The 25000-nt window shown below is 35.5% G+C and overlaps 1 protein-coding gene across 1 annotated transcript; it reads right to left on the reverse strand.

The window, feature by feature from the left end:
• Positions 1–825: 825 nt before the first annotated feature.
• On the reverse strand, positions 826–2151 carry LOC136039091 (ankyrin-1-like). Its single transcript, XM_065722576.1, has one exon. It carries the CDS (start codon positions 2149–2151, stop codon positions 826–828), a length of 1326 nt encoding a protein of 441 aa, XP_065578648.1.
• Positions 2152–25000: the final 22849 nt, after the last annotated feature.

A 25000-nucleotide genomic window follows, 5' to 3' on the forward strand; every position in this document is an offset into this window, starting at 1 on the left:
TAATTTCTCATCTCGCGAACAACACAGTTTTATGTTCTTCCGGTTCTTAGGGTTTTACGCATTCTTTTTTTTGTATTTTTTACAACTCAAATAATCATTGCTAGTATCACAAAAAAATAACAGGACAAAAAACGTCAACAAAATGATTCTTGCTTTTTTAGAAGACTTTTGTAACCGTTACCTTATATACGCGGTATATATCTCTAGAAATGGGATCTGAAACTGATCATGAAAATGTACGCTCTCAGGCCACAATATCTTTACTTTTCTTTGGAGTCGCGTTTGGACCAATCTTCAAAGGGAATCAATTTTCTCAATCCCCCAATCTTGTAGACTACCTAAGAAAGCAGGAATTTAGATTTTAATTTCACAAGATACACTGAATTCACTGCAATCGCTTGAATTCCGTAACAACCGAATAAAAATGATGAAAATCTCAATCTATACTTGAAACATTAATTACTTCTGGCCACAACATTCATAATAAAAACTTCTGTTGCAGATGTTTTAACCATGAATTTTTTCACAAAATACCCTGTTTGGCAGATGGTAAAAACCGGTGGCGTCATTTAACAAAAATTTAAAGGGGCTGGAGGATTAATATCTTGCAAAATCTAAGAGGGCCAAAATTGCCATCAAAAATTAAATGAAACTATCAAAAAGAGCATTTTCCACGAAAATACCTAAAAGAAGATATTTTTTAAATATAGTGGGGGAACCAAAATCTATGGGGGAACAAACTTTCCTCTTTCCCTTTTAATTGACACAACTTTTGACAGTTTAATTGTAATACTTGTCACGAATATTAGAAGGCAATCTTTTGACTCATAGTTCCAAGCCCGTCTCCACTCTATATAATATTTCTTGGATTTTGAACTTTGCGAAAGCACTTTGCTTCCTCATGAGACGTTTTAAACACATGGCTATTGATTCAGAATAAAGAAAATCTTCGTCTTTGTTTGAGATATCCACACAGCCACATAGCTCCGAGCCATTCTCCACTCTATACAATATTTCTTGGATTTTGAACTTTGCAAGAGCTCTTTGCTGGCTCGTGAGAGGTTCTAAACACATGGCTGTGTATTTGGAATAAAGAAAATCTTCGTCTTCGTTTAAAATATCCACAAGCTGCGGCAGTGGTGACGTTTCGACGATTTTCGGCTTTTTAAAAATCGTGTTTAAAGCACTTGTTCTCCTAGCCAACTCCTCATATTTCCGGTTTATATAATTGCAAGAATCAAGGAAGCACCGTTTTCTTGTTTTCAAACTCATAAGTTCATCCCAATAAGTTAGGTAATTTTTCAAAATTTCCGGAATGTCCAAAATATTATCGCACATTTGGAGTGCATTTTCATTTATTATGTCCCGGCAAATTGATTTCAGCGTGTACGGATGAAAAACTGCGTTATTTTCTAAAAGATATTCTCTTATCTTTGAGCGGTTAGAGGAAAACACTAGCCTTAAAGGTGTCTCATTATTGGAGTTTAACGAATTTAGGTCTGCACCCTTTGACACTAGTAGCCTACAAACATCCAAGTGACCGTTCTGTGCAGCAAGATGTAAAGGAGTTGAGTTACTAGAATCTGAAGCATCTATTGCTGCACCATTTGAAATCAATAGTTGACAGGCTTTTATTTTTCCATAAAAAGCAGCATAATGTAGAGGTGTTTCATTTATAAAATCTATGGAATCTATCGTAGCACCTTTTGAAATCAATAGCTGACAAATATCTAGATTTTCAGTCATAACAGCTCTAAGTAAAGGCGTTTTTTCGCTACAATCTATGGCATCTATTGTCGCACCCTTTGAAATCAATAGCTGACAAATATCTAGATTTTCATATTGAACAGCTATATGTAAAGGCGTATGTTTCAAGAAATTTCTGGCATCTAATGAAGCACTTTTTGAAATCAATAGCTGACAAATATCTAGATTTCCAGTTTCTACAGCTATATGCAAAGGCGTTTGTTTCTCAAAATCTATGGCATCTAATGGAGCACCCTTTGAAATCAATAGCTGACAAATATTTAGGTTTTCATTTAGAACAGCTATGTGTAAAGGCGTACGTTTCAAGGAATTTCTGGCATCTAATGAAGCACCCATAAAAATCAATAGCTGACAAATATATAGATTTCCAGTTTCAACAGCCATATGCAAAGGCTGTTGTTTCAAAAAATTTCTGGGAAATTTCTGGAAAATTTCTTGGTCCTTTTCGTTTGGTGAACGTTTATTGTGCATTAATGTCTTTTGCATGTCTCTCTATAATAAATTGAGTTGACATTGCTCGAGCATCTGTTTATATTGGTAGCCGACGTCATAACAAATGGCGTCATTTTGGTAATCAAGAAGGATATTTAACGTCATAATGTTTGTTTACGTATTATTTTTATGTTTTTAGCATATACAATTTTTTTTTCAAAGTACAATAGCTACAAATCAAACATTATTTGTTCGGTATTTCCCGAGCTAGCCCTTATAGACAAAATTTATTTCTCATACTTCATGCAAAAAACTAAAGGGATATGCTTGAAGGTTCAAACTTTGCTAAGCAATCACGCCCAATCATGGTATTTGGTATGCTTGGCGCGCCCAGAAAATCAAGACATCAAAGAAAGTAAAGTTAAGTCGAGTTCTAAATAGCCAAAAATCCGGGGAAGAGGCCTCCGAGAACACTCTTCCCCCTGAAACATTTTTATGTTTACTATCGAATCTATTATTCAACGTTTTCCAATAAATTCATTTTCTTTACCCATCTTCGTCAAAATAATTTCTGTGATCGCACATGTGCCAAGGCCAGATTATGGCTTTTTCACAATATAAGAAAAGGAATGCCAGTTTATTCTCACTGGAGAGCTTAGTTTCTCAATTTGTTAATATACTTATGCACAAAAAGAGAAAAGGCAAGAAATGTCAAGACAGCACTTACTCTCTCAATTACAGCTTCCCGGGAGCAGGCAGTTGGAGCAAGTTCAATAGTATCCCTAGCTTGATATTCTGCTTCTCCTCTCTATAAAGATCCAGTTCTTGGGTCCAATACCCTCTATAGAAAATAGCGGGGCCCAGATGTTCTTCAACTAAAATTACATTTGGATTTGTCACTTTTGATGTATTAGCATTAATACAAATTGATACAGAACGAAGTGAATCGGATCAAAAGTAACAATATTAGTCAACAATGAATGTATTACAGCAATAAAGTAATCTACAAAGATAGTTGAAATGGTCGAAAAGTACTCAAAATTTACTCAGAATGGTAAAATAAAAAAGAAAAATGAGTAACATAAAGATTTTTAAAACTAGAAATTTTCATAATAAGAAACATATAATTTCCCCTGTTTTCAAAATTATTCAGAAAGGTGACTTTGGGCCAATTTGAAGTGGGAGGCTTTGACCAAAACATAAAATATTAAATTTCAACCCCGAATGGCTTGCATTGGATGAGAAAAATTGGTAATAATAGGCTGCACCTTGTCTGCTAAGACTGGACCAATCTAATTGGAGAAATATTGTACAGTTTCTCTAACTTCACATCTTGATAAGGATGGGGAATAGCCTATAATTATTAACTAAAACAGTTTGATTGGACTTTTATTACAAAAAGTGAAAAAAGCATTATTATATAATGAAGAAACTGACAGTGAGTCAAAGGCTGACAACTTCTTCGAGGCAAGTAAATCGAAAAAAAAAAATTAGTCATCAATGGCTACCAGAATTTTTCTTAAGTTATCCATAAAGATAGTGGGAAAGGTTGAAAAGTATTAAAAACACAATAAAATAATAAATTAAGAAAAATGATTTCCAAAAATAAGAGGAAGAGAAATTTTTGGCTTCTATTTTTAATTGGTCCAGAAATGTGGAATATTAAATTTTAAGACGAATGCCGGATTTGCTGGAAATGACGTTTAAAGTACTTGATTTGGTTGCATGAAAAAAGGCTGCATCTTTTGAGATAGCTGGAGAATAGCCGATGGTCATGAACTAAAACCGCTTAATAAGACTATTCTTGAAAAATGAGAAAAACTTTGTCTTCACAAAACCTCAAGAGAGGATTTCCGTCTCTCTCCAACGCAAAGTTTTCAGTCATTTGGGTTAAACAGAGCATGTACCGAAAGAAAGATCCAATGCTAAATTATTCCTAATAAATTTAATCTGTGCAATTTTTCAAGATATATCAAAAATCTTGCAATAATTGTGTTTGTCTTATCAATAAAACTGATCTGTTTAATCTTGAAGAAATTTTTCTGTAGGCCCAGAAATGGTTTAAAATATTCAAGGGACTAAGATCAACAGTTCGTGGTAACGAACTGTGAGTAAGAGGTGACGCAGCTCAATAGTAATGGAAAGTCTAAAAGACGGAAATTCGATACTGATAGATAGATCAAAAGAATTAGATTATTATGCGGATTTAATATGCAAGTTTCACCAAGTTTAGTTTTACCCATAAAAAGATACTCACCTGAGAAAATTTACCTCATTTTTGATAAAAGAGGAAACACCCCCTAAAAGTCATATAATCTGAATAAAAATTATATCTACTTTGCAGTGGCAAAACGAGGTGCTGCGGCAACCTTTGTTTGGCTTTGCCGAGTAAAGTGATGCAAAAGCAACACTTTGGTTTTGTTTCCTCGCTTCGATTAAACGCTGAGGTTGTTAATCTGTATGGATCTCAAACTAAATACTAGGTATACTGACTCGCAAAAGTTGCAATCCCCTGATTACAATTAGCAAAAGCTGTGAACCACTCATTCTTTTCGCCAGTCGTAATTGAACTTCGCTGAAGTAAGGATGCCAGGGCTATATATATATAAAAAAAAAAAAATGTTTTAATAAGTGTTTTTAACTAATCAGTTTTAATTCTCACAATTTGATGTAAGTTCTTTTATATATATATAGTATTGTATTGTGCTGAAGACGGCCCTTGGACATAGGGCCGAAATATCTACATAAATAATTTCCATTGTCTTGAAAAAACTTTCCCTATTGTTTCTACGTTGTATTTGTTTGTTATGGAAAGGCAGTGTGGTCTTCGTCGCTATTTTCGTCTAGCTTATGGGGAGCAGTTGACCTATGATATCTTTTATTTTATTAGTCTAGGTAAAAAACATGCTAATATTATCAATCAACAAAATTTTTTAGAATCCTGTAGAAAGGAAAACCTTATTCCCAAGTCTTTAAGATATAAATTACATTTAAATACCCGAAAAGAAGCGCAATTTGCCCATACACTACAGTTAAAAACCCTAGTCCATATTATTAAGGACAAAAAACAGAAACGACATATTATTTCTTCAGAGAGAAAATCGTTGGAAACTTTTTTGCTGGAAAACCTGTCCACCGTTGATTTTGCTCAAGTTGTTAGATTAGAAAGGAATTTGTTTAGCCACGATTTTCGCTTGTCCAAGGAACGCCTCTATAAAAAATTAGAAGGCTTACGAAATGAATCTTCGATGAGAAACCGTATTTATTCTCCAAGATTCACTTCTGGGCCTGCTATCGTTAACCTCTCTTCTAAAACATTGGAACCCCAGGAAATCGAAACACTAGAAAAAGGTCCAAAATTTTCTTTTCTACCGAAACAGGTTCCTGTGGCAGATATAGTTTCCTCTCTAGAGTCCGCTTTGCATAAACACTATCCTTCTGTCTCTAACCCGGATGAAGTTAGATCTGGTCTAATAAATATCCTCTATAATAGCCAAAAAATGTTTAAGCCTCCTACCAATTCCACACCGGAAAATTTGCATGACATAAAAATACTATCTAATCTCCGAAAAGATCCTTCTATTATAATAACTAAAGCAGACAAAAGCAATTCACTTGTTGTCATGAATACAACAGACTATGACAACAAAATTCTTTCGCATTTAAATGACACAATTACATATCAAACAATAACTCATGATCCTACTGATTAGTTCACTAATAATATTATAAATGAATTAAAGCAGCTAAAACAAAATGGTAAAATCACCCCACAACTATACAATAAATTTTTTCCCCGTGGTAGTTTCTGTCCTAAACTCTACGGTTTACCAAAAATACATAAACAGGGTATTCCCTTAAGACCTATTATAGCTTGTACTAAAGCTCCCGCTGCCAATATTGGAAAATGGCTTTGTGCAGCTTTCAAACCTTTATTGTATTCTCAAAATTCCTATATTCATAACTCGGCAGATTTGGTTAAAAAACTTAGCAACACAAGTATTTCAGAAAACACAATAGTTAGTAGTTTCGACATTGTATCCATGTATACAAATATAGATCTAACTATTTCAGAGGAATTATTAAAAAACAAAATAGAAGAAAATTACCACTTGATCGAGACTTCAGCGACAGGAATTGATTGTGAAGTTTTAGTGACTCTTGTTAAAATTTGTAATAAGTTTTCTATGTATTTTCAATTTCGCGATTCTTTTTATCAGCAAAAAAATGGGTTACCCATGGGGGCACCTTTATCCGGGCTTCTAGCAAATATTTACGTCGAGAATCTTGAGAATTGGGCATTGAATTCTTATTTTCTAAAACATGTCTATTGGGGTCGTTATATGGATGACGTAATTTCACTTTGGAATTATGGGGAAGCTGAGCTTCGGGGCTTCTTAGATCATCTGAATACTTATGACCGAAATTTGCAGTTCACCCTAGAAATTGAAAATAAACTACCGTTTTTAGATGTATTAATTATTCGTAATGCTGATGAACTGGATTTTACTATATATCGAAAGCCAACACAAAACAATAGATATCTTCACTTTAATTCAAATCACCCCCCACAAGTTAAAAGAGCAGTTGTAATTTCTCTCATTGATCGTGCCCTAAATATTTGCTCCCATTCATATATAAATGCAGAAATAAATTTTATCAGAGATATTCTTTTTGGTAATGGATACCCCATTCCTTTTGTAAATAAAATAATTAGCCGTAGAATAAAAAGACATTCTTGTAAAATCGAAGAAGATACTTCACAATGTGAGGCTATTGATAAGCCCTCAAATATTGTCTATCTTCTGTATATCCCAAAGATTACAACAAAATTAAAAAATATTTGCACAAAAAATAATCTGTGCGTAGTTTTTACTAATAATTTTAAAATCATCAATTTCTTAAATTCGGGTAAAGATAAGACCCCAGTTACTCGCCAAAGAGGGGTCTATCAAATACCCTGTGATTGCGGAAAATACTATGTCGGTAGGACCCATCAGAATCTAGACAAAAGGTTACAACAGCATAAAAATGACATAGACAAGGCCTTAATTTCAAATGGTTCCAACAACTCCTTTGATTCTGCTCTAGGTTGGCATATATTTAATAATCCGTCCCACATGATAGTTTTTGGAAACTCTTCACTCATTAGTAATGATTTGGGAATAAAACAGGTGGTTCGAGAATCAATTGAAATTAATCTCAAAATAAATATAAATATTTCTTTGAACAGGGACTTGGGGGAATACTCACTAAATTCTTTATACTCAAATTTAATTAAAAATGATCTAACAAAATATTTTACTAAACCAATTTATAATAGTACTGAACCAACTTCGAAAAGGCCTTTGAGACAGGCTGCTAAACAAGCAAGATTAGCTTTAAGAAATTGCATCTAATCATTTTATTCTCTTTAGTTTGAATGAGTTTATATTTCTTCATTTCATTCTTTTCGCCAGTCAGTTTATATTTCTTCATTTCATTCTTTTCGCCAGTCCTGGTTGAACTTCGCTGAAGTAAGGATGCTAGGGCTATATTAAAAAAAAAAAAAAATGTTTTAATAAGTGTTTTTAACTAATCAGTTTTAATTCTCACAATTTGATGTAAGTTCTTTTATATATAGATATATTAGAAAAATGCGGTATAGATCTGAATACGGATTTTTTTTTCCCATAGACAAATTATATGTTGCATGTTCAAGAGTCGGTAAACCTGACAATCTATTTATATGCACAGACAATGGAACAGCGAAGAATATTGTATATTCCTAAGTGGCACGTAACTAATATGGCGCGTAGTGACTTACACACACGAGGGGGCTTGGGGGGGGGGGGTGAAGCGTCCCCACCGACTAGGTGTTGGTGTGGACCAACAGCTAGTACTGAATAATTAGAAATCATGTAATGGCCCTAGGAGCACGTTTCAAATGACATTGTTTATTTTATTTACTATTCATTTATTCTCAGGCTTCTTCTTTAGAGTTGAAGTTTCAAATAGTAAATGGGGAAGATTTGATGTTTCTTATTTTTGTGCTATAGAGTGCTTGTCTTTTTTTCAAAATGTATTAAATTCTATCGTTTCTTTCTAATAGTGTCTAGTTTAAATACGATTTGTCAATTCTTGGCCGAAAATATAAAACTATAAAAAGGAAGAAAAAAGTGTTTGAAGCTTTAATTTGAAATTCTTGAAAATTTACAACAACAATTCTGCAACAACTATTATTTTTTATAGGAAAATATTTCATAAGGGATTGGATTTCTTTTATCTAAAACTTCTCGAAGATGCAGGGAATCATATATCATTTGACTCTTCATATGAAAAAATAGCATTTTTTTTTTCATTTAATTTTTTAAGGAAATTTTGAAAGAGGTACGATATAGGACATATATTTTCACCCCACTTTTACAAAAACTTGGGCTAACTTCTTTATTTACCACACTGCCCTTGTATTTGAGCAGTTGTTCTTAAGTGATTTGACAAAAACTCAAACTTCTGCACAAGGCCGTATCCAGAGGAGAGTTGGGGGGTATGAACCCCTCCTCCCGAAGATTTTATCCAACTTAAAACCCAACAAAAATGTGTATAAAACTTTCTTGATCCGTTTTTTAAACTTTTTTTTATGAACTCCCCTCCCGAACAAAATCTGGATGTGCCCCAATATAATAAGCCTAAATAATAAGCCCAAATAAGCCTAAAAATCAATCAAGCAAAGAAAAAGACCATTAAATTTCTAGCAAGCCACTTCCTCCTCCCATATCCTTCATGTCGTTTATTAGATCTACTGAAAAAGTTGCATTTTACCAACTCAAAGGCTCCATTAGGAGTAGCTGAGATGTATTTAGCGGTGACGGTTCAAGGAAATTAGATTTGGGGGAATGTATATTTCAAAGTCTAGGGATTTGGGGATAACTTTGTTATTTTCTCAATGAAAGTACTCAATAAGGCCATTATTTAGTGGGAAAAATAAGGCCAAATAAATAATTTAAATATGGCTATTTGTTAATGGAAATATCAAAAGGTTGATTCCCCCATCCAAATTTTTTTAATGGAACGTTCACCGAAATATTGAAGTAAACATCAATAGTAAAATAAATAGATATGGCAGCAGTGGATATAAAGAGATAGGCTTTTTCTTATAAAATTGTGATTTCTATACTTTTAAGTAAAATATGTCTAGCTTTTAAAAGAGTGAATAAAAGAATATACGCTACGTTGTTAGGAAAAGCTAAATTTTGATTATTAAATCTTGTAGATCTTAAATCTTCATGATTATTAAATCTTGGACGACATTTCGTCCAAGTTGAAACTGTTTATTATAACTCAATTGAAAAAATGGTGAGGGTTTTAAGTTAATACTTTATTGTCTGTAGTTCAGACCCCCGTTTTAAATGAATTCTATGTGTTTCATATCTATTTGTTCTAAACTTTTTTTGCTACAACCTGAAACAAACTAGTGCTTAATCTTTAATACATTTTTTACCAATACCTACCTAAGACGTCTAATTGTCTACCTCGACGCAGGATTGTCGAATTGTCCTACTCTACATTACTATCATAATTATTAAGCGATGCAATAAGGTTAGGCGACATGCAATATCGGTTGATCTATACAAATAGTCGGAATGAATAAATAACCCCTAAGAGATAAACACGACTAATTTTTTTGACAATACAAAGTTTAGCTCACTTGATATTGTGGTTAGAAGTGCAAAGGCGAAAAATTATGCAAAAAATATTAAATATCAAATTTGTTGACAGACAATGAACAGCTTTTTTTCTATGGTGGGGAGGTTTTTATAACTTACCATTTTTGTATTAATTTTTTTTTCATCACTTTAATTTCAGCAGATTTATTAGAACTTTAACCCAGACCAGATTCTTAATTAAATTTATGACCATACTACCTAACTAAGACGCATAATTGTCGAGATTTCCTTTAAATTGCTTGTATTTGTTTGTTTGCAAGTTTACCGAAGCAGCCTATTATGCGCCCCCCGCTAAGACAAATCCTGGATCCTCCTCGATCTACAGCTAGGTAGCAGTCAGCTAATTCAGGGAACCCATAGAATCCAATAAATGTGCCAGAGGGTATGGTAGTATCTCCCTATATAAGGAACAAAGGAGTTAATATTGCTCTCCTTTCGTCATTTCAAGATCACACTGATCATTTAAGCGTAAAACTTTCTCAAAATATCCAGTCGACATATTATGTGAAATTATTTTTCCATTTTCCATATTAAAAGAATTTACAGTCTTTAATGGCTTCTCATATGAACTACTGATCAATTGTTCATCTTATAAATTTTTGAACGCACATAAAATCATCACAGGACTCAATATTGTTTATTGATCATTAATAATGGAATATTGAAGTGTATTGTATTTTTCTTTGTGTCTCTGTTTATTTTTGTGTCCCCCTGTTGGAATGACTTCCCATGCCCCTTCTGTCCAGTATTTATTCAGTTATTTTGCTTTTTATGTTCTGTTGTTTGTTCTTTTTGTACTGTTTCAGCTATTATTATAACGAGACGTAATATTTCTTTTATACGTTATACTATGTGGATGCCCCAACTTTACTAGCTCTGAATATCTCTTTAATCAATGGGTGTACGCACTGTATTGGCTTTTCAAAAAAAAACAAAACAAAACAAACGGAACATGAGCTAGAGAACATTTTCTGACGCCCATGACTTTCATGTTCTTGGCCGCAAGAAAATAATTTATGAGGTCGAACGCTTTCTGAAAGTCTGCTGATAGTACGAAGTTGACGTGCACTGCTACAGACCACAGGTCTGAAAATAAAAGAAAAAAGAAAAAAAAAAACGGCTGCTGAGTTGCTCCCAGACAGAATCAAAGTTTAATGCAAGAGCTACAGAATTGGATACTTTGTACGCATTTACTCTGCTTACAAAAAGTAAAAGTTCCAATAGTAAAACTAAATTTTGAGTGGTAACAGCAAATTTAGGTTACTAGAATGGTGCATCAACAGATATATAAAACAGGCTATACCAGACAATAGTTGTTCTTAAATAACAGAAGACGCTCATCTCAATCCCATCTAGCAATTATAGCATTTTTGGCAAACTGAAATCAGATGTAATCTAATGAATCACCCACGCATAAGAAAAATACAGGAAAACTCGGAACACTTATGCGAAGTCTAATCAATCTAAGTTTATTATCAAGTTCAAAGATTTATAATGCAGTTAAAATCAATCAATCCCAGATGATTGTGAACAGCTGCATTTTCAACATACCAATTAATTTAAATCAAACAAATGTTTGAAAGCATTTAATTAACAGTTGAATCAGACTGCTGCATTATCCTTCATTAAACGAGCTTTCCTTTAATATTCCAAGTCAATACTTATAAATAATAAAGGAAGCATATCTTAAATGGCCAATTTTAAAGAAAACTGATAATAATAATAAAAAAAATCACGGCCAAAAATTTTGGAATCTTGTGGCAAATCGAGAGGCCGCTTTACAATTTTCCACGTCTTGTAAACATAGTTTTATTGCTACTTTTAAAAATTAGAGATGTCTCTACTAAATAGTTTTTTATCAAGCTCTAAAGAAAGAAAAAAAAATGCAAATTTGTCCCTCTTATTCATATTAAAGCTTTCAATGAAGCCAAAGTAATTTTTTCATCAAAAAATCACCGAGCCAAAGGCTGACAACTTCTTCGGGGCAAGTAAATCGAAAAAAAAAAATTAGTCAACAATGGATATTTTTTCATAAGTTCAGAATTTTTCTTAAGTAATTCATAAAGATAGTGGGAAAGGTCGAAAAGTATTAAAAACACAATAAAATAATAAATAAAGAAAAATGATTTCCAAAAATAAGAAGAACGAAACTTTTTGGCTTCTATTTTTAATCGGTCCAGAAATGTAGAATGCTGAATTTTAAGACGAATGCCGGATTTCTCGAAGTGACGTTTAAAGTACTTGATTTGGTTGCATGAAAAAAGGCTATACCTTTTGAGATAGCTGGAGAATAGCCGATGGTCATGAACTAAAACCGTTTAATAAGACTATTCTTGGAAAATAAGGAAAAAGCATTAGTACACAATGAATAAAATGACAAAAAGCCTAAAGCTAACAAGTTATTCGAGGCAAGTAAACCGGATAATAAAAAACAAACAATATTAGTCAAAAATGTGAATACTTGTGAACTTTTTTCACAAGTAATCCAAAAAGACAGTGGGAAAGGTCGAACAGCATAAAGAAAAACAATATAATAATAAATTGAGAAACGACTTTCCAGATTGAAAATTCTCAAAAATAAGAAAAAAAAATAAAATTTGTTCTAACTATTTTTTGATTGGTCTAGAAAGAAAGGGGGACTTGGCACCAATCTCAGACGCGAGGCTTTTAGCTAAACGTTGAATATTAAATTTCAAGCCAAATGCCGGTTTTGATCGAAATGACATTTAAAGTACTTGAATGGGTTGCATGTTAAAATATAACAAGTTGCACCGTATCTCCTGAGTATTGATCAATATAATAGGATATATTGTATAGTTTCTCTAAAGTCACTTCTTGATGTACCATATGTGACGAATTTCCAACGAAAATGGTTTTTTGGCACCAACTGGGACTTTTGAATCTAAAAAGTTTAAAAGTTTCTAAAATTGCTGACAGCGAATAATAATTCCAGCGTTCAGTGGCAAAAACCATTATTCAAAAAAGCCATAATTCACTAGCATAGGCCAAATAAAGTTAAGAATAAACATTTTGTGTACTACCTCACCACATCAAGAACCTCCACAGATTTACTACCTCAAATGTATAAATTAAAATTAAACAACAATTACCATTTTCATCTTGTAATATATTTTTAGAGTAAATTATTTTCTAACAGCCCTTTTTTTGGATTTCAACATTTCACAGCTTCTTTTTGAGACCGTTCCTGAAGTTCTTTTGATTTTCTCAAGGCTCTTGATATGCGATACACATTTGCTAGCCGTTAGATTATATGAAAATTAATTTTCAGCACTTCTGGCCTATGCATCCAGAAAGACCTGAATGGTGTGATCCCTGTATCTGCTCCTACCATTATAATTGGTACAGTTGGATTTTCTGGCAAATGAAATCGAGGCTCACTAAAAAAGGAAATACAAAAATATTTATTGTATTTAAAGAAAAAAATTAGCGGTACAAATCGGTGTTTTAAGTGGCTTTAACACTAACCAGGTAATTTCTGATAAAAATAAAAATCTATTAGCATAAAACTGTTTAACATAAAAATCTATAAAATCATCCCAATCATCGTCTAAATCATCAATAATTAACAACTTAAAAACAATTTAATGCGGAACAAAGATTGAGATTGAAGCAAGCATAAAGAATGAAAGGCCTTCTGAGTATAATTTATATAATATTGTCTTCACAATTCATCACTTTTTCATCAATAAATTCAATTTTGTTGCTGCTATATTGACTTTCAACTAATGCAACATAAACTTAAGTAAAGCCAAACTCTAAGTTGAGCTCGAGTCCACTTTACATTGCACATGTTATGGAAGAAATACATTTCTACCGGAAAGGGACAAATCATTTGCCCCCTTACCGAAAAAAATTGAGACCGTTCATTTTCTCGTTTTTCAAAATTTGCTCGATATTATTTTTTCAACAGAAAATGAGCACAGCTATCTTTACACAAACACAAACACACACACACACACACACACACACACACACACACACACACACACACACACACACACACACACACACACACACACACACACACACACACACACACACACACACACACACACACACACACACACACACACACACACACACACACACACACACACACACACACACACACACACACACACACACACACACACACACACACACACACACACACACACACACACACACACACACACACACACACACACACACACACACACACACACACACACACACACACACACACACACACACACACACACACACACACACACACACACACACACACACACACACACACACACACACACACACACACACACACACACACACACACACACACACACACACACACACACACACACACACACACACACACACACACACACACACACACACACACACACACACACACACACACACACACACACACACACACACACACACACACACACACACACACACACACACACACACACACACACACACACACACACACACACACACACACACACACACACACACACACACACACACACACACACACACACACACACACACACACACACACACACACACACACACACACACACACACACACACACACACACACACACACACACACACACACACACACACACACACACACACACACACACACACACACACACACACACACACACACACACACACACACACACACACACACACACACACACACACACACACACACACACACACACACACACACACACACACACACACACACACACACACACACACACACACACACACACACACACACACACACACACACACACACACACACACACACACACACACACACACACACACACACACACACACACACACACACACACACACACACACACACACACACACACACACACACACACACACACACACACACACACACACACACACACACACACACACACACACACACACACACACACACACACACACACACACACACACACACACACACACACACACACACACACACACACACACACACACACACACACACACACACACACACACACACACACACACACACACACACACACACACACACACACACACACACACACACACACACACACACACACACACACACACACACACACACACACACACACACACACACACACACACACACACACACACACACACACACACACACACACACACACACACACACACACACACACACACACACACACACACACACACACACACACACACACACACACACACACACACACACACACACACACACACACACACACACACACACACACACACACACACACACACACACACACACACACACACACACACACACACACACACACACACACACACACACACACACACACACACACACACACACACACACACACACACACACACACACACACACACACACACACACACACACACACACACACACACACACACACACACACACACACACACACACACACACACACACACACACACACACACACACACACACACACACACACACACACACACACACACACACACACACACACACACACACACACACACACACACACACACACACACACACACACACACACACACACACACACACACACACACACACACACACACACACACACACACACACACACACACACACACACACACACACACACACACACACACACACACACACACACACACACACACACACACACACACACACACACACACACACACACACACACACACACACACACACACACACACACACACACACACACACACACACACACACACACACACACACACACACACACACACACACACACACACACACACACACACACACACACACACACACACACACACACACACACACACACACACACACACACACACACACACACACACACACACACACACACACACACACACACACACACACACACACACACACACACACACACACACACACACACACACACACACACACACACACACACACACACACACACACACACACACACACACACACACACACACACACACACACACACACACACACACACACACACACACACACACACACACACACACACACACACACACACACACACACACACACACACACACACACACACACACACACACACACACACACACACACACACACACACACACACACACACACACACACACACACACACACACACACACACACACACACACACACACACACACACACACACACACACACACACACACACACACACACACACACACACACACACACACACACACACACACACACACACACACACACACACACACACACACACACACACACACACACACACACACACACACACACACACACACACACACACACACACACACACACACACACACACACACACACACACACACACACACACACACACACACACACACACACACACACACACACACACACACACACACACACACACACACACACACACACACACACACACACACACACACACACACACACACACACACACACACACACACACACACACACACACACACACACACACACACACACACACACACACACACACACACACACATATATATATATATATATATATGATTTTAACTACGTAAAACTTGCGAATATACAACATTCTTCGCTGTCCCATTGTCTGTGCATATAAATAGATTGTCGGGTTTACCGACTCTTGAACATGCAATATATAATTGTCCATGGGAAAAACAATCCGTATTCAGATCTATACCTCATTATTCTAATGATTGACCTTGAGCTTTGTTGATGGTGATTGCTAATCGAACATTCCCTGTGTCCCGATCGTCATTTATATATCACACACACACACACACACATATGATTTTAACTACGTAAAACTTGCGAATATACAACATTCTTCGCTGTCCCATTGTCTGTGCATATAAATAGATTGTCGGGTTTACCGACTCTTGAACATGCAATATATAATTGTCCATGGGAAAAACAATCCGTATTCAGATCTATACCTCATTATTCTAATGATTGCCCTTGAGCTTTGTTGATGGTGATTGCTAATCGAACATTCCCTGTGTCCCGATCGTCATTTATATATCCCCCCTGTGCCCCCTGGCGTCCCCGTTGTAGTTGTGTCCCAGTCGTCATTTATATTCCCTATGTCTCGGTCGTCATTTGTGTCCCGGTGTCCCAGTCTATAAATTCTCTTTGAGTGTCCCGGTCATCATTTGTGTCCCGGTCTGTAATTTCGTCAGTCGACAAACAACTTCATGACGACATACAGCTCAATCCTTATAATGACGTCAGTCGACAAACATGACGTCACTCAACAGACAAACAACTTAATATATATATATATATATATATATATATATATATATATATATATATATATATATATATATATATATATATATATATATATATATATATGTATATATCATGAAAAGAGAAATCACCAATGCAACAGCACAAACACATAAAAAAAAAAAAAAAAAAAGACAGAAGGAGAAAAGGAAGACTGTATTCCTAAATTAGTGATTAATATAGACCAGCACTTGAATGAGGACTTAACCCTACTCATCCATACAATCACATAGGTCAAACAGCATAGCCAAACACAATCAACTATAAAGAATAATCCATGGACAGGCAGTCATGTCGTCAATAACTATAAGTCGTCATTTACCAAACAATAGAAAAAATAATAAAGACAGATAATTCAGAGGCAACAACCCAACACAAGGGCTCATCAGGAGAATACACTGGCCTATAGGGTTTCGCCACTTTAAATTCTCTACCCAGCCACGTGTTGTGGCTACCACAGAATATCCATGGCATCCCCGTGTCAGGTATCACCCCCAAAATACATGCCTATGAAAAAAAAACCAGAAAATGTAAAACAACCAAGTAACACCAAAACAAGCTTATCCTGTTAATATATCCCTCTTTTTAGCAACAATAGGTAAACTAAATATGATAAAATTTACCAAATCACAAGTATTAACACATTACAAAAAAAAAAAAATTTAATGAACTAAACAAATATAGAATTCATCTTTACCATGTGGCTATTTTTTAAAAAAAATCCGCTCTATTAGAAACACAATTCAAAATAAATGGCGCTGCATCATCATTTGTCGAACCTCCGAAATTAGTTGAAAATTTCTTTAAGTATTTCCAGATAATTCTTTTGATATTCATTTAAAAGTTCGCTATAATGAAAACTAAATTTTTTAAATTGCCAAGTTAATTTATTTGCAGAAAAACCTCTTGATATCAATTTTTGGCTTCAGATTTTACATCTATTTTTAAAATCAATATAATTACTACAAATCCTTGCATAACGAAGTAACTGTGAGAAAAACACAGAATATGTGATATTTGAGTGTATATTACTTTCAGGGAATGGGAAACTAATCACTTCAAAATCAAAATCATCCGTTTTATTATACATTTTAAAACTTAATTTATTATTATCACAAATATTAACATTTAAATCTAAGAAATGATCTTCATGACCAGCGCCATGACTAGGTTCAAGAGTAAGCTCTGATGGATATATATTTTTAGAAATATCAATGAAATCCTTACAATTTAAGACCAAAATATCATCTAAATATCTTTTATTATTTGACAAAACATGTTTTAAATTATTTGGATTATTCTTATCCATCATATATTTATATTCTAGTTGACTTAAAAACAAGTCAGCTATAAATGGGCTGGCATTCCCACCCCCCCCCCCCCCCATGGGAATTCCCACGATTTGCTTGTACAAATCACCACCAAATCTTATATTAGTATTGTATAAAACAAATTCTAATAACTCAAAAATCATATCCAAGCTGTAACATCTCAAGTTAACTGTGGTATTAAAGCAATTTGTCCAGATAGCTTTTTTATTATAAGAGTCTATTTTTAAGAACCTTTTACTAGATAAGAGGAAAGATTTATTGATAACAGTTTTTAAATTATCTAACACTACATTAAGTGATAAATTAGTATACATTGTCGCAAAATCGAGAGACTCAATTCTTTTAGCTGAAACCATTGTTAAAGACTCTATCACATATATTCACGCCACACCAGCACCTAGTTGGTGGGGGCGCTTCGCACCCCCCCGCGCATGTAAGTCGTTACGCGCAATTTTAGTTGTGTCCCTGTGTCCCACCTGTGAATATAGATAGATATATATATGTTTTTAACTACGTAAAACTTGCGAATATACAATATTCTTCGCTGTCCCATTGTCTGTGCACATAAATAGATTGTCAGGTTTACCGACTCTTGAACATGCAACATAGAATTGTCCATGGGAAAACAATCCGTATTCATATTTATACCGCATTTTTCTTATGATTGCCCTTGGGCTTTGTTGATGGTAATCACTAATCGAATATTCCCTGTGTCGCCGTCGTCATCTATATATCCCCATGTGCCCTTCCGAAGTCCCCTTTGTAGTTGTGTACCTGTCGTCATTTATATTCCCTGTGTCCCGGTCGTCATCTGTCTCTTTATGTAATTTCTCTTTGAGTGTCCCGGTCATCATTTATATTCCCTGTGCCCCGCTTGTCATTTGTGTCCCGGTCTGTAATTTCTCTTTGAGTTTCCCGGTCGTCATTTATATTCCTTCTGTCCCTGTCTGTAACATACGACAGTAGATCAATTGTGTTGTAACTTTGTTCAGATTCCATTCTACACATGTAGAAATAGAAGCAGTAGGATTAGGTGAAGGCATTCCCAAATGCTTGAGAAGTTTGTTTGCAAGAGATAAGCACAAATCTTCAATCATAACTAAAGTGCAGTTATAAATTTCTGTTGTAAAGCCCAAGGTCATATCTGACCTTTCTAGTCGTATTCGGTGGAGTATATTTTTGGCCATATGCGATTTGTGTTTCTCCCATAACTCTGTAGGAGATGAAGGAGAGCAACTTTTGCCGGAAGACACGGGCCATAATGTCATGTCTATGAACCAGCGATTGTCCAGGATGTAAAAGCTGTTGTATCTAATCCCAAATTTCTCGCATGACTTGATTCCTCGACTGTTTCTTCTGCCATTATAGGATTTATACTAAATATTATCTTTTAATCGCAACCCTTATATACTTATAATGACGTCATATACAAAGCCTTGTATACTCATAATGACGTCAACTTATTATGACATCAGATACAAACATACAAAATACATACATGACGTCATAGTTCTCAATCCTTATAATGACGTCAGTCCTCAAACATACATACAACTTATATTTATATGTATAGATTACTAGCTGTTGGGGTGGCACTTCGCGCCACCCCAACACCTAGTTGGAGGGGGCACTTCACGCCGCCCCCCACCCCCACCCCCCAAGCCCCCCCGTGCGCGTAAGTCGTTACGCGCCATTGTAGTTGTGTTCCTGTATCCCACCTGTGAATATAGATATATATATATATATATATATTTTTTACTACGTAAAACTTGCGAATATACAACATTCTTTGCTGTCCCATTGTCTGTCCATATAAATAGATTGTAAGGTTTACCAACTCTTGAACATGCAACATAATAATTGTCCATGGGAAAACAATCCGTATTCAGATCTATACCGCATTTTTCTAACGATTGCCTTTGAGCTTTGTTGATGGTGATTGCTAATCGAACATTCCCTGTGTCCCCGTCGTCATTTATATATCCCCCTGTGCCCCCGGCGTCCCCGTTGTAGTTGTGTCCCTGTGTCCTGGTCGTCATTTTTTCTTTTTTTTTAGTTTCTTCTTTTTATTGATTTGTTTTCTTCAATTTGTCAATGTTCATTCTAACATTGACGCTTGGAAAAATCTTTGCGTGCCAAGCAAGCTAAAGCTCCAACAACTTATAATAAACCTGATGTCCTTATCCAAGTCAAAATCCCAAGCCCAATCATCATCGCTATCATTTTCAGTTTTGATACGTTTTGACTCTCGCTGTCAAGGTGAATTTTCATCTAACTGCGCGGTTTTGGGTTCTTTAGCCGCAAGCCTTTTGGCATTAACCCTTTGAGCAGATTCCTCGGCTGTTTCTTCTGCCATTGTAGGATTTATACTAAAATTTCTCTTTGAATTAACTATTTGAGCAGCTTCCTCGGCTGTTTCTTCTGTCATTTTAAGATCTATACTAAAAATTCCTCTTCACGTGCCAAGCTTGCTAAAGCTCAAGAATTTATAATAAACCTCAACATTTAAGTATCTGTTTTAAGGTTTTCGAATTACTTTAATCTATTGTCAAAATATTTCGAAATATTTATGCAATTCCCAGTTTTTACATTTTAGTTTGTTTTCTTTTTGTTCTTTATTTTTCAGACGTCATATGCAAACCCTGGGATACCGGGACACAAATGACGACCGGGACACAGGGAATATGAATGACGACCAGGACACAGGTATTTAAGAATATCGTTCAAAGAAAATTTTTAATTGTAAGAAGATCTTTGAAAGAGAAATTTCTAATTGTAAAATGACTGAAGAACCTACAATGGCAACACCAGAGGAAGCTGCTCAAAACGAATGTATTCAAGCCGAAGTAGCTGAGTTGGTAAAGCGTTATGTTTCAGGTTCTAGGTCCGAGAGGCTCCAGGTTTGAACCTTGGCTTTAGCATTAATACAAAAGAATAAAAAAACTAAAAAAGGTAAAAACTACAAAAAAAACTAAAAAGAAAATACTAAAAAAACTAAAAAAGCTAAAAAACTAAAAAAAAAAAAGGTAAAAAACTGAAAACTAAAAAAGAAAAAAACTAAAAAAAGGTAAAAACTACAAAAAAAACAAACTAAAAACTAATAAAAAAACTAAAAAAAAACCAAAAACTTAAAAAGAAAAAAAACGAAAAAAAGAAAAAAGTTGAAAAATAAAGGAAAAAAAGAAAACTAAAAGCCGGGACACAGGGAATATAAATGACGAACGGGACACTCAAAGAGAAATTACAGACTGGGACACTGGGACACAAATAACGACCGGGAGATATAAATGACGACCGGGACACTCAAAGATAAATTACAGACCAGGACAGCGGGACACAAATGACGACCGGGACACAGGGAATATAAATGACGAACGGGACGCTCAAAGAGAAATTACAGACTGGGACACAAATGACGACCGGGATACTGGGAATATAAATGACGACCGGGACACAGGGAATGTTCGATTAGCAATCACCATCAACAAAGCTCAAGGGCAATCATTAGAATAATGAGGTATAGATCTGAATACGGATTGTTTTTCCCATGGACAATTTTATGTTGCATGTTCAAGAGTCGGTAATCCTGACAATCTATTTATATGCACATACAATGGGACATCGAAGAATGTTGTATATTCGCAAGTTTTGCGTAGTTAAAAACATATATATATCTATAACAAAAAGAGAAATCTTTTCTCTTTTATCTATATTCACAAGTGGGACACAGGGACACAACTACAATGGCGCGTAACTAATATGGCGCGTAACGACTTACGCGCACGTTGGGGCTTGGGGGGACGCGAAGCGCTCCCACCAACTAGGTGTTGGGGTGGCGCGAAGCGCCACCCCAACAGCTAGTAAATTAATAATTCCAAGACTTACCACTAGACAGGAACCCGCCCACAAACCAACCGATACTTGAAAAAAATCAACCCAAACCCCCTCCCCCCCAAAAAAGTGCGCAAGCAAGGGTAACCTATGGCCAGCAACTTATGTAAAAAAAAAGAAGAAAATTATACCTATCATAACAACATCAAACAAATAACTATTTACATTAAGATTTAATTTATCATTGGTTCTTGAATTTATTTATAAGTATAGAATGAAGTTGCTTTTCTAAATTTGGGAGAGATTTACTGTAATCGATATATGGAGTCCTGTGGTGGCGCAGTAGATTTGACCTTAGTTTGGTAATACGGGACCCAGAGATCGAATCACGCTGCAGGAATGCACTGCAGGGCCGACGCAGGGACCTTAGTAGTCAAAAAGTGTCGTTAATTCTTAAATAAATAGATAAAAAAAAAATCAATATATGGTAGATAAAGTTGCCATAAACCCGTATTCGAAAAATTTGTGTTGAAGATACCACTTTTACCTTCAACTGGTGTTTCCATTTTCGTGAAATAGGGGAAAGTTGTATGTTCGTAGAAAAATCTTGCAGCAATCAAAGATTTTTATGCCAATTTTGCAGATATATACTGAACCGGCTGAAGATGAATAATTTTTGTTCGTTTTAAGTTTCAACTTTGCATTTACATTCATAAATTGAGCTTTGCTTTTTGTTGTTAATTAGGTAAATCACCTACAAATAATTGATCAAATTGACAAGTTTAGTTAAAAAATAGAGTAAAAAAGAATGGAATGCGAATGACGGCACCAGAAACATCTTGGGGGCCTAAGACCCCTCCAGCCCCCCTGGTTCTGTCCCTGATTATTAACTTCTGAATCAATCAATTAAATCGAACTACTAGTAATTGTTTGTATTCTATAATAAGTAATAGACTGTTCCTAACAATATGTATTCTTAGCTATATGGCTTTGATAGGTTTTTGTCATACTATGCACACGGAAAGAAACAAGGAGATTGGTTGGAATTGGAATCCCCTTCTTATCTAAAACTCTTATTCCCCTTTGTAATTTCGGTCAGCTGGGTCGCTCAACTATCATTAAATTAACTTTTTTATCAGTCTAGCAAATGTTTAAGTTTATAAATTGAATCAATTGCCATGTCTGACGCTCATTGTAGAATGGCCCATATTTTGACTTTAGATGGTTGTTTGCCTCGGTTTCAAAGCGAAATTAATGGTCTCATGTTTCAATTATAAATTCTCGGTTCAACCTGCCTAAGACCATTGGTAAGCGCCCCTTGTTTACCGCTCATTCCAGGCAATCTAATGGTCCGAAGTCCAACTTTCCAATATATTTGACACTCTCCCGACGTACTATTTAATATATTTCCCATCCATCAAACATATTGGACAACTTTCCAATATATTTACCAATAGCAAGTATATTGGATGATTTTCAAATATATTTGCAAATCCGAGCGTGATTAACAGTGAAGCCTCTGAAAGAACCAAATATGCTTGACTATAGTTCGACATTGTGGAGTGAACATGAGAGGTATAATATAAGTGAGAGATTGTAACGTCGGCAATAAGGAGGAGAATTAATGCCAAGTTTTTCTTCTACCTCGATTGAACTATCTGTCATGGCTTTTTCTACAATTAGCCATGACTTTACGCCCACAACTATACCATTCTAATTCAAAAGTCGAAGAGAAACCTTCCGATTAAAAACGACATTCACCCGATTTTTGAAAAAGAGACATGGAAGCACTGTTCCCATTTTTAGTGGTGATTGGGTAATTCATGCTATTGGAACAGAGTAGACTAAAATTTGGTCATCTTTTTATTTACAGAAACAGGCAAATTTTCAGCGATATGATACACACTTGAACATAAACACTATTGAACACGGAATTAATGCAGAAAAATAATAAATATCACTGGTAAATATCAATTGTGGGGTAAAAACCCCACAAAACGGCCTGCACTTGACAAGTCAAACTGTTATTACTCAACAGTTCAGCATAGTGAGTGAAACTAAAATACGGTTAGTTCGATGCAAATTTTCAAGTATTGATTCAAACGGGGCAAGTTATCACATAAGGTATCACATAAAATAAATAACTGTTTTAAAAAGGAAAAAAGAAGAATATTGTATTTCAAAGCGGTACACCACTGATCCTTTTAAGTCGGGTTTAACTAAGTCGGTTCTTTAATTAGTCGGGTATAATTAAAATATGTAATTGATTTTAATTGAATCTTGAGATATCACATTCCAATCCTATATTTGTTTGAATGAGAAGTTTATGAATATATTGTACTACCAATCTGATTATACTGTTTAAACAACACAACATACATCGAAAGTTTCAAATATAGAAAAAAAGAAATATTTTAATTTTTATTAACAGCTAAAAAATTTATTACCAACTAAAGCTGTCTGTCTTTCCCCTGAAGTGTACTACTTGTAATGATAAGCAATACTAT

The sequence above is a fragment of the Artemia franciscana genome, chromosome 19 (assembly GCF_032884065.1).
Source record: "Artemia franciscana chromosome 19, ASM3288406v1, whole genome shotgun sequence".
Lineage (NCBI taxonomy): Eukaryota > Metazoa > Arthropoda > Branchiopoda > Anostraca > Artemiidae > Artemia > Artemia franciscana.

Excerpts from the sequence above, each read along its gene's own strand:
- LOC136039091 (XM_065722576.1), bottom strand. The coding sequence starts at position 2,151 with ATGGCTGTTGAAACTGGAAATCTATATATTTGTCAGCTATTGATTTTT.